The sequence below is a fragment of the Passer domesticus genome, unplaced genomic scaffold, assembly GCF_036417665.1.
Source record: "Passer domesticus isolate bPasDom1 unplaced genomic scaffold, bPasDom1.hap1 HAP1_SCAFFOLD_85, whole genome shotgun sequence".
Classification (NCBI taxonomy): Eukaryota; Metazoa; Chordata; class Aves; order Passeriformes; family Passeridae; genus Passer; species Passer domesticus.
Window position 1 is genome coordinate 312,051 of NW_026990182.1, and position 11,647 is coordinate 323,697.

At 48.9% G+C, this 11,647-nt stretch overlaps 1 protein-coding gene across 4 annotated transcripts; it reads right to left on the reverse strand.

Moving 5' to 3' along the window:
- Positions 1 to 412: 412 nt before the first annotated feature.
- Positions 413 to 11,380, reverse strand: LOC135293192 (serine/threonine-protein kinase PAK 3-like). Of its 4 annotated transcripts, none has more exons than XM_064407177.1 (8): positions 10,770 to 11,380; positions 8,560 to 8,669; positions 7,615 to 7,732; positions 6,681 to 6,780; positions 6,064 to 6,260; positions 5,603 to 5,737; positions 3,231 to 4,079; positions 413 to 561 (listed from the first exon to the last, which is right to left on the reverse strand). In XM_064407177.1, exons 1-7 carry the CDS (start codon positions 11,124 to 11,126, stop codon positions 4,035 to 4,037), a joined length of 1,062 nt encoding a protein of 353 aa, XP_064263247.1. In that variant the 5' UTR covers positions 11,127 to 11,380; the 3' UTR covers positions 413 to 561; positions 3,231 to 4,034. The 4 variants fall into 4 exon arrangements, with proteins under 4 accessions (XP_064263247.1, XP_064263250.1, XP_064263249.1 ...); XM_064407180.1 differs by having other exon boundaries at positions 9,907 to 11,380; XM_064407179.1 differs by lacking the exon at positions 5,603 to 5,737.
- Between the last annotated feature and the right edge of the window lie 267 nt (positions 11,381 to 11,647).

The window sequence follows — 11,647 nt, forward strand, 5'->3', positions numbered from 1 at the left end:
CCTTTTTTGAACAGTGCCAGTTACAACAGAATGTGGGAAAATATTTCTAAACACAAAGGGGATGCAATCAGAGTAGATCTTAGGTAGAACTTGTTTACTTAGAGCATTCTGCAACACCGGCACACGGGTCCCCAAGAGCTTGTAGGTGCCTCATCCCTGGAACCATTCCAGGTCAGGTGGAAAATGGCTCTGAGCAATCTGATCTCTTTAAAGATGTCCCTGCACATTGCAGGACACTTGCACCAGATGACCTTTACAGGGCCCTGCCAGCCCAGCCCAGTCTAGGACTCCTCACCGTTTTCATTTGAAGAGCACCAAGAGTGGAGGTGAGGAGGAAGGGGGCTCATCTGATGCCTTGGACTTCCATGGAGGAGGAGCCCATCCCTTGTACCCTGTTTCACCTGCAGCCCCTTTGCATTTTACCTGCAGGAGCTCCTTGGCAGACCGGCGCCGCGCCTCGTCCATCTGCAGGCAGCAGCTCAGGAAGTCACACAGGCAAGGTGAAAACAGGTTGGGCTCCTGCAGCTTTTCTTTCCCTCCTGTGCCTATCAGGAGTCGAGGCTGGGGAAAAAGGAAACAGGGAGGTTCCACCTGCTGCTTTCCCCATCTGTAACTGCTCTCCCTGAGCCCATTGTTTAAGCTCCACTCTGCAGTGGCAGTTTCTGCCCTGGCAGAGACCCAGAGATGACTTTCCTTCACCTACAAAAAACCCAAACCCCATAGCTTTTCCAACATCCTGCAGATCTTGCCTTGGCAGCTGATTTCATTGACTGACCTAACAAGTGGGAACTACATCAGCAAAGCATGTTTGATTCTCTGAGAACTCACACCAGCTTGATAGGCTTTTTGGAAGAGGGACTTTGCTATACTAACTCTGCTATTTCCAAGGATTAGTACAAGAAAGGCATCTCTGCCATGCTTCTTGGTCCCTTAAGCACAGCTGCCATAAAACAAAACCCATCAAGTTCTCTCCTTTGTTCTTGAAAACAATGGTAATTGGAAGGAAAGAAAGGAAATCCACCAGGTATTCCTCAGGTAAGGAAACAAACATTTAAATCTCAAATTCCACACAGACACATTAAGATGCCTGCAGAAATGTGTTGGGATGAAAATGCCTGCTTGGGCACACAGGAAACACCTGCAGCTCTGTCTCTCAGCAGTCGGAAAATTTCAGCTTCCCTTATGCAGCAAAAGAAAAACTTTCCATTGTCAGAAGAAGGAGAGGTGCCATCCCTATGGTCACACTCTGCTCATTTGGCTACTCAAGTCAATGCATTAATGGTAGGCCCATCCCAGAAAGTGCCAGGAAACAAACAGGGGGTTTTGGCAGGCTCTCCACATCACCAGGCTCTGGCTTGGTGGCGTGGAGAACGTGGCTTGGGCTAAGAGAAAAAACACGGTCACTAGGTGTTTCAGCAGCACTGGAAAAGAAGCAGAAGAGCCTCTGAGCCATTTACACCCTCATGCCCAGGCTTCCAGCATGTTTCCCAGTGAGAAGACACTGCACAGGGAATTAAGTTCCTCTCTAAAAATCATTGTTTTAGAAACTTTGTTGGCTTTGGGTTTCTTTTCTTCATTGCTGGAAATGTAACACCAGTTCTGAGAGGCTTGCCTTGTGGTTTTAGGGGCATCTTCACAGACAGACAAGTGGGAACAATTTGAAACCCAAAGCAAAGTGTTGCCTGAGAAAAGTTGGGGAGTGTTTGCCTGTGTTAAGGCTTGAGCTGCCTGGCAATCCCCTGACATCCATGTGCAGAAACAGCCAGCTGCTCCCCAGAACTCAGTCCCTCTGGGCACACAGGCCTCGAGAAAACGATTCCAGCCTTTCTCCTGCTCAAGAGCATCTAACCTAAGCTGAGCTCCAGTTTCTTCAGTAAAGCCAAGGACGTTCACTTCCATGCAGCTGACAGTGTTCATGGAGCTCAGCAGGTCTTCCTGATATTCCTCAGGCCAAGGAATTACAGTGGAATTTGGCCAGACAGCAGATGAACATTATCCAATGTGGTTGATGCGGAACCAAGCTCTAACGCTGACAAGCCAGAGGGAGAGAGCTCATTCTGCTTTTGAAAGATGTCAGTTAGAAACATGAGACACAGATTTGGAACTACTCAAACCTCAGCTTGCAGAATCCATCTAAAATAGACCACAATCATAATGGCAAGAGGCCTTGGAGTCTTGATAAAAACGCCCACCACGATAATAATAACTCTGTGCTAGTGGCAGTGAAATCAATGGTGGCCAAAGAGGCTTTATTACTTTCCTCTTCAAACCAAAGGAAAATTTCCAAGCCTAAAATAGCCAATGTACTCTCCCTTATTAAAAGCAATTATGACAATTCATTCAAGTACGCAGACGTGAGCCAAACTGAAGGATCACAGGTCACACCTGACGTTCCTTGTTCATCAGTGGAACCTGCAAACTCTGATTTTATGCTATTTATAAATGTGCCAGTTGTTGGTTTCGTAGAGCTTTTTTGAAAAATCATGGGTTTTGTTTTCTTATTTTACAGATCCCCTCTATTGGACTTTCAAAGGTGAAATTTTAATTAAAATCAAAACCAAAGTTTTTAAATTGATATATATGGGAAGATCTTTTGCCGAAAATTAGGTCATTAAAAGGATGGAGCGTTCCTCAGCAGTCCTGTCCTGTTCCTGATTTGTACACAGCCCCTGGCGGGCGATAATTCCCTTCCTTGCCAGTCAGGGAATAAGGCTCTACGTTCTCTTCTGAATTGGCCATTCGTTCTTAAAGATGGAAAGTCCCCCCTTGTCAGAGCCCAGGACATCCCTCTGGCAGCTCTGGGTGGCTCGAGCCCCTGGCAGGGGGCTCACAGACCCTGGCACGAAGGCAAAGACACCTGTGCCTTTGAGGTGTCTTTGATTTTGACCCATGGAGAAAATTACCAATGTTACGTGAAGAGCTACAAGTCACGACAGTTTAAGCAGAATAATAATTTGTCTCAGGGTGAAAGGGTAGAAGTTTGGGGGTTTTAGAATGGGGGTTCAGGAGGTGACACAATCCATCCTAAGGACGTGATTCATGGAGGTTCTTTTTCACTGATCTCAGGGTGCAAAAACTGACATGACAAGGGGATTTGCAGTAAAATCAAAATACATGTACTTTTATTAAATAGCCATAGAGAAGATGCGTTAGAGAGAGGGGAATGAAGAAAGGGAAAAGAATAAGGAAAAGAAAAAGAAGAGAGGGAGGGCAAGGAGGTATATAGCTACCAGACGTGCAGATGACAAAGTCCCTCGAAGTCCGATCGACGAAGAGGCCTGTCGTCTTCACGTCAGGGGAGATCTCGAAAGGTATCAGTCAGGTCTAACCTTTTTTATAGTCCTTTTGAAATGGGGGAAGGGGACCCATTTCAAAATAGTCTATTGATAAAGGGTACAAGGAGTCCATCAGTAGTCCATCAGGAACAGGCGTCGTCAGCAGCAGATGTCGTAGGCAGGAACCATTGTCTTCTCGGTCCAGTGGTCGCTTGCAAAACTTGCTCCGGGCCCCACGCATACCTTCCCTCACCCTACGGTGGGGATTTCAGTCTTAGTCCTTTTGGGAAAAGAGGGGAGCTTTTCCATGTAGGGGTCGCACGTCTCAGTCCTTGAGGGGAGAACCTTCTCCCATCTCAGTCCATCTGTCACGGTGGTTGATGTACGGTGAATGGAGGGTCCTTTTGTGGTGACCTCCAGAAAGGTCATTCCAGAGAGAAAGTCCAGCCAAGTCAGAAGGGTGGAGAAATTCCAGCACTAGCGTTGCTAGGTGATGCAGGCGAAGGAGAGCACACTGCCCCTTCTTGGGTGCAGTGTTGTTCCATGAGTTGAGCAAACACACACGTAGGCAATAATCTGGCTTGGTGGACCAGACAGACCTGGATTTTCAGAACAGGATCTTTCCCTTTCCCCGGTGGTCTTGGCTTTCATGACGATCGAGAGGCAAAAAATGAGGGAAGTTTTGGACAGACTCTCACACCTTGTCATCTCCTTTGCTTCTTGCATTCCCTTGCTGCAGGGATGGCAGCAATCAGGCTGTCAGAAGAGGCTTAAGAGAGGCTCCGCTGATTGCAGAAATGGATGCTGCCCAAAGGGAAAAAGAAACAAATCAAACCAAATTAAAGTGACAAAGGAAAAAGGAACCATTTTTCCAAACTGAGTTCCTAACAGGGTTGAGCTGGATTCCTCCAGCACCCAGAAATACACAGACATGGGACTGAGGGCACCAGCAGCACGTCTGCCTTCATGTCCAGCATGCTGCTGTCACAGACAAACACGGCCCAGAACTGCACTAGTCCATTCCTCATGGTGTCGTCACTTGCTGGGATTTTTGTCCTGCTATCACTGTGGGATTGCTGCTTGCTGTCCTAAGGATTTTTTCCTTTCAGGAAAGTCAACAGACTTATTCAAGCTCCTCTTTTCTACAGACATGGGCTCTTTGAGTGTCCAAGAGAGATGTGGGGTATAAGGCATTTCTCAAGAGACTCCCAAGAGCTCTGAAAAATGTTGATTCCACGTGTTGATCTCAGGAAAGCTGGACATTCAGGTTTTCAGCAGCAAGCCAGGAGCAAGGACACAAGCAGCAGGGTGCAGATGTGCTCAGTTCTGCTTGCAGGAAGAGCAGTGTCTGCCTCAGCACACCCCACTCCTTCCTGTGCTGGCTAGCATCTTCCTTCACAGCAGGCACAGCCAAGGAAGTGGCCCGGTCACCAGCTCCTTGTCTGCCACCAAACCTGGCAGCAAAGCCACAGCCATTCTCATCTACTTGCCTGGGCCAGGCAGCACATGGGGCTGGCACAAATCCTGCACAGCTGTGCCTGTTTGGCTGGCAGAAACTTCCAAGGGTGGGCCAGGAGGGACAAGCTGGGTGCTCTCAGATGCTCACAGTGAGCTCCACCCCAGCTCCCCCATTCCCACAGACCAATCGAAAACCGCTTGGCAGGGACTGCTTTCATTGTGTTCCTCAAGCCCCCATCCCCAGCATTGCAATACTTCAGTTCCTTTGCTACCAGGCAAAACTGAATACAGCACCTGAGAGCAAAAGAGGGACACAGAAATGACCAGAAGGTGGGAGCTCTCCTCTGAGGAAGGGCTGGGAGCCTTGTGCCTGTTTATCCTGGAGAAGAGCAAGCCCCAAGGAGACTTTTCAATATTTTCAGGGGCTTCTAGGAAAGTTGGGGACATATCTTTTAGCAGGGCCAATTGCAAGAGGACAAGGGGGAACGGCTTTAAGCTAAAAGACACTCAATTCAGATTGGCTCTGAGGAAGAAACTGTTTGTGAGGAGAGTGCTGGAACACTGGCACAGGCTGCCCAGAGAGCTGGGAGGAGCCCCAAGCCCAGCAACATTCAAGCTCTGCTTGGATGGCCCTCTGAACAACCTGATCTACTTGAAGATGCCCTTGCCAGTGGCTGGAGTTCTGGGCTAGATGACCTTCACTGGGCCCTTCTAACCTCAAGCAGTCAAGATCCTACTTGGTTTTCATTTGAAAAGCACCCAGAGCAGAGATTACTCTGTGGGGGGCCCATCTGATTCCCTGGAGTTTGGCCAAGGAGCAAACCCTGGCAGGGAACAGCTGTTTGGCCTGCAGCCGCTTTGCCTTGTACCTGCAGAAGTTCCTTGGCAGAGCCTCGCCTGTCCACATCCATCTGCAGGCAGCAGCCCAGAAATTCACACAAGCCAGGGGGTAGCCTGAGCTGGTGCAGATTTGGAACCCCTTGCTTGCCTATCAGGTAGCTGGCCTGAAGCAAAAGGAAACATGAGACTCTATGTGATTCTTCCATATCCTTCAGGGCTCACCCTGACCCCATCTTTAAAACTCCAGTCTGCAGTGGCAATTTCTTGCCCAGCAGATGCTTAGAGATGAGCCTTCTCTCCCAAAGGAAAAAAGGCCCCAGTGCAGCCCCAGCTATTCCAGCACCAGGTCTTGCCTTGACAGCTGATGTGAGCCCCAGAGACCTTTTTTGAAGTGGCCCTTGCTGGAAGCACTTCAAGCTGTGGGAATGGGATTTTCTCTAATGGACATGGAGCAGAAGGACACGGCTATCTGAGCACATTTGCACCTTACCTTGACACTGGTCTCCTGCATATAAGGAGCCTCTCCTGTGGCCATTTCTATTCCCACAATCCCAAGGGACCAGGTGTCCACTTTGGGGCCGTAAGGCTCTCTTCTCACCACCTCGGGTGCCATCCAGTAAGTGGTCCCGACCATCGACCTCCGTTTCCTGTGCTCAGGGCTGAGCACAGCACAGAGGCCAAAATCAGCTGAGGAGGAAAACAAACACTGCTTCAAGTAGGAAACCAAGGAAAAGGGCTTCTCACTCTCAGTCCCAGAACGCAGTGCTGAATCCAGCTGGAAAAGCAGCTGGGCTCTCCTTCCTCAGGGCTGCAGCCAAGGACATGGGCAATTGTACAGGTAACAACCCGCCCAGGATTCCCACAAAACCTTGGCTTTTCCTCATTGCCCTGAACGTTTACACTGTCTCCCTTTGGAAGGAACACCCACAAACCAAAGTTACTCTGGATACCTGGTTGCTCTCTAGACCACTCAGCACCTTCCAGCTGTGGTCTGGGCTTGCGCAGCGCTCCCTGCACTCTCAGCAGCCACTGCTGGCACCCGGCAGCCTCTCCAAAGCAGCCCCACACCGCCTCCCCGCAGCGCTGCGCCTCAGCAGGAATACCCACCCAGCTTGACGGAGCCGTCCCGGCCCAGAAGGATGTTGTCGCTTTTGATGTCTCTGTGGATCACCTGCTTGGCATGAAGGAAAGCCAGGCCTTGCAGGCACTGCCAGGGGAAAAAGAAACAGGAGGCCAAAAGTTAGCCTGATCTGATTTCATCACATGCAAAAGGAGGCTGCTCCTGAAGATTCACAGATCTCCAAGGAGCAGTGAGTGCTGGCAGGAGGAAGAGCTTGCTGCTGCAGCACTAGGAGAGCAGGATCTTTCCAAGGGAAGGCATAATAGCTTTGGAGGGGGAAGCATCAGTCAGTCGTTGCTCCAGACTGTCCCCTGCAAAGCCAGTCAGAATGAGTGCTGCTGCAGCGGATGCGCTCTCCCCGTCCGGATGACAAACAATGGTTTGCCAAAAGAGGAAAACGTCCCTGCCTTGGATACCAAGGGGATCACTGTCGGGCGGGAGACTGGAGGACAAGGGTTCTATGGCTGCCTCAACAGCAGACTTGGAAGTAGCTCTTTTGTCAGTTTGCAGCAGCAAGCACCATGCTGGGTGCCATGCCATCCTTTGGAGTGGAGACCTGTGACAGATGAGTCTCTCTTTGGCTTGGCCTCTGGTTTAAAACTCTCACAGCAGCACCTTTGCACTTACAGGCAAAGAAGGCAGTGCAGAAAGGCTCTGGGCAAAGGCTTGGGGAGGCAAAGTGCAGAACAGGAAATAAAAAGGAAAAAGAGATAGAGAGTTCAATGATGGTGGATAAGAGTGAAGAACAGAGTACAGTAAGGGCAGGGACACTGGCAGGCAGTTCAGTCCAGATGCTCTTTCTTCTCTGAAGCAGAAGAGCAACACAGAAAGAAAGCTCTGAACATGGAATCACTCACTTTGCAGTGCTTTCAAAGGACTAGCCTTGTCCAAGCCATGCCAAGCACAAGCAGGATCCCTTACCTCCCGACACACTGTTGCTATGTGTCCTACAGCCATCCTTCTCACGGTGACCACATCAGCTAAGGAGCCTCCATCCATATATTCCAACACCAGCAGGACAGCCTCATCCACAAGGTAGCTGCAAGAGGAAAGCAACAGCGTGGAGCTGAACGTGCACAGCTGAATTGCCGTGGGGAAGAAAAGACTACAGCTGAGTTTTGTTTCCAGGTCACTGGTAAATGAAGATGGAATCAAATGAAGACACACTCCACCTAGGCTAGCCAGTGCCTGCCATCTGTGCCACCTAAAGGAGGAAGGCACATCCATGGAAAAGGAGACGGCTTAGGTGGCAAGCAGGGGAAAAAGGAGGTTTAGTGAGGAAAAAGAGAAATCTGGAAGTGGACACATCCCAGCAGCTGCTTCATCATCTTCAGACACAAATTGCACCATTCCCTCCAGCAGCAAGGAGACACAGTTTTCACAGCTTTTACTAAAGGCAAGTGGGTGTGCAGCACTGCCAACACCCTTTGGAAAACCTTGCAGAAAGGACAGTCACAAACAGGAAAATAATTTCAGACCTGGCAAATTATGTGTCTCCTAGCCTAGTCTTTTGGCATGCAAGGCTATGGAAAATAGTGGGAACAGCACAAGGTACATAATCTCTGGCATGCTTTCTCCTCCAACACTTGGAAAAAATCACGCCCCAAACCAGCAAAACCACATGCAGCAAGTGAACATACAGGCTGCTGGCTTAGTAAGAGAGCCAGGTTTCTGAGATCAATCTTCAAGCTGTTTATGTCAGGAAGCATTCATGGGGACAGAATGCAAACTCCTCCCATGCCTGGTGCAGGAGTGGATTGATGTTCATTGAAAGATCCATTTTCTGCCAGTGGCTAAAGAGCTTTTAAATCTTTGCCTTGCAAGTATGGAAATGAACATTCCCAGAAAATCACCAGAACTACTTACCTTTCTAAGTAGCTGACAATATTGGCGTTCTTATTTTCTCTCATGAGCAGGATTTCTTTTAATATTCCCTCACAGCCCTGGTGCTGGAGATAAAGTTCCTTTACAGCCACCTACAATGACATCAAAAGCTCTTAGGGACAGACATGACCAGAGCCTTTTTCTCCGGGCACTCACGGGCCCGGATGCCTTGTCACCTCGGAAAAAAGGGACTCTAAACCATCAACCACAAAGCGCTAACACCACCCTCTGCACCCACAGACTTCTCAAACAGACTTTGTTTAGCACTACTATTATCATTTACACACACTTTGGAAGCCAAAAGTAATTTTTCTCCTGTGAAGAGATGGCTGCCAATTCAATTGTGTGCCAGAGTAAACACATACAAACACGATGGGGAAAATGCTGCCAAAAAAGAACTGCAAAGCGACTCAAAGTAAAGTTACAATCCCAGCACATCCACACTTCTTCAGTTTGGCTTTTGCAACTTTGAAGAACAATCTTTAGACTTGAAATTATTGAATGGGTTTAAAAATGAATACCCCTTTCTGTGGTACACTATGGATGTGCCCCAAGTTCTAAGTACAGGGCTCAGGGCTTTCGGACGCCTCCAAGACCTCCCTCCAAGTGCAGTTCCTGAGCACAGCTCTGCAGCTGGATAAGGAACTACCTTCTCTAATTCCTTACTATCAAGGAAGATGGAATGTATTTCCTGAGAGTCAAAAAGGAGAATTCAGGACTTGGAACTTCTAGCCCCAAAGAGCAGCAAGACTCTCCAAGACACCACCATGCCCGGTCAGAACAGAGAGCATCTCTCTAGTGGAACACAGGATCAACACAAGGTTGTATTATTTAAGGCTCTTCATCAACTTCTTCTCATTCATCTGTGCACGTGTCTCTGTCTCTGTGTGTGTAGGTGTGTGTGTATGTGAACTAGGTTCCCTAGGACTCAAAGGCAAAACTGTGCTCCAGACAAGATCTCTCTTTTTGAAGGGCTTGCATTGTATTTTCCAACTGAATCACGTGATAGAAAACAAAATATCTGTGTCTGATCCTGGGCTTAAGAGGAATTGGGCTGGAATGATGGCTCTTGCCATCAGCTAATCTATGCACATTTATCCAGTAAGTCCAAGCTAGCGTGTCCTCTGGAAGACACCACGGCCATCCTTGCATTCATTGAGGTAGGTAGGAAGGACAAAGTCTGTCTCAAATGCATTTTGCAGCCTGCCTCTAGACAGACTGCTTCTGCAGAACAGCCTCTGCAGCAAAGACAGGCAGGCCAAAGCTCTGGCCACAGATCACATCACAGGGAAAGCACTCAAGAGCTCCAAGATCTGCACGGGCACTCACCGCTTGTCCTGTGGCAGTGTTGAAGGCCTTATAAACAGCTCCAAAGCCCCTAGAATCAGAACAGTGGCAAGAGCAGAGAAGTTGTTCAGTGCTGAGGAGCAAAAGGCAGCCCAGGCAGGAGCTCTGTACTGCCTGCAGTGGCTCTAAAACACTGGGCTTTGTCTACTCTTCAGCCAAGGGCACAGCAGCCCAGCAGCCCTCTGCCATGCAGAGTGTCCAAGAGAAAAGCTGGCTCCCACAGGAAGAAAAAGGGCTGCTAGAAATCTCCAATGTACACACTAGCTTATGCATGTGGAGGGGTTTTCTCTGCCTTTTTCTTCTTGTGTCTGTGCCTGTGACGTGCCTTTCCAGGCAATGAAACACACAGTGCTGCTGGGCCTTCTCACTGCTCTCTTTTCATCCTACCTGCCAAACTCAGGCAATGCCACACAGCCTTTCTTATTTTCCTGACCACTGAATATTGTTTCCAGAAAAATACTAAGAAATGCAACTGAGAGCTGTTATCTGACAGCTGTCTGGTGGGAAACAACAGACAAAACCTGCTCTCTCAGGTTTTCCTTCCTTCATGAGTGTGGCCATATTACTTTGAATCATACAAAACCATGTCTCCTGGGAAAATAGGCAAACTGCTGCCCCATCTTGGAGGGACAGGAGGGCTTCCAGGTCCTGCTCCTTGAGGCAGCCAAGACATTGTCAGCATCCAGTTATCTTTGATGATGCCTTGTACTGCCTCAGTAGTGAGACAGGGACAATCTGGAGCCAGGCTCTGAAGATGCTTGCAGCTTGCCTGACTCCCCACATGCTATTGCACCACCAAAACTCCTGGCCTGTGGTTCTGTAGAAATAAGTGTGGCTGCACTCACCCACTGCCAAGATGTTCCCATCCAGTGTACTTCTTTTCTGGATCTTCCACACTCACCACACACCCTGAAAGAAACAAAATGCAAGAAGCAAAGTTCAAAACAGAGAGATTGAGCTTGCAGGAGATCTGAAACCCAGCTCCACTCTCTGGGGCTCTGAGCAATTTGTGGTCTTTTAGCTAATGATAACATCAACAAGAACAACAACAGCAGCCCCAGCAAAACAGGCAGCTCTGCACAGAGTCTGATTCTCCCACACTCCTTTGCAGGGTTGCCTTGAGGGGAAACTAAGTCCATGGAAAAGCCATCAGAGCAGACAGAGAACAGAAGAGAACAGGCACCAAGGCCAGCGGCTGTCATCTACAAATGGGAAGGAGGGCTGAAAAATCAGGAGCCTTCATTTTCTTGGGAAGAAACACTCTCTTGGGAGATTCAGCACAAGATTACATACTTCCAAAGATTCAATGCACCCTGGGATCTGGGATGAATTTTTATCAACATCTGCTTTTTGCAGAGCAGAAAGAATCTTGCAAAGTGAATTCCAGGAGAGGAGGGGATGTTCCCTTCCTCTCAGCAGTTTGCCTAAAGAATGCCTTGACATTTTCAGAGAACAGCAGCTCATGCTACATCCAAGAACAATGCCTCTAAGAATTAGAACCCTTTTATTTAGGGGCAGGCTAAGTTCTGAAGACCACTTTGCCCATTCCTCATTTAGTGAAGAACTACAAGTGCTGGTCTTCATCCTGGGCTGCAGCAGCCACAGGCACTGGACTTGGCCCCTTGAACAGCACCCACGTGCACCATCTTCCCAAAGAGCACAGCCCAGACGGGTCACAAGGACAGCGCCGCTCCTCAGGCGCTGCCGTGACACAGACACCTGC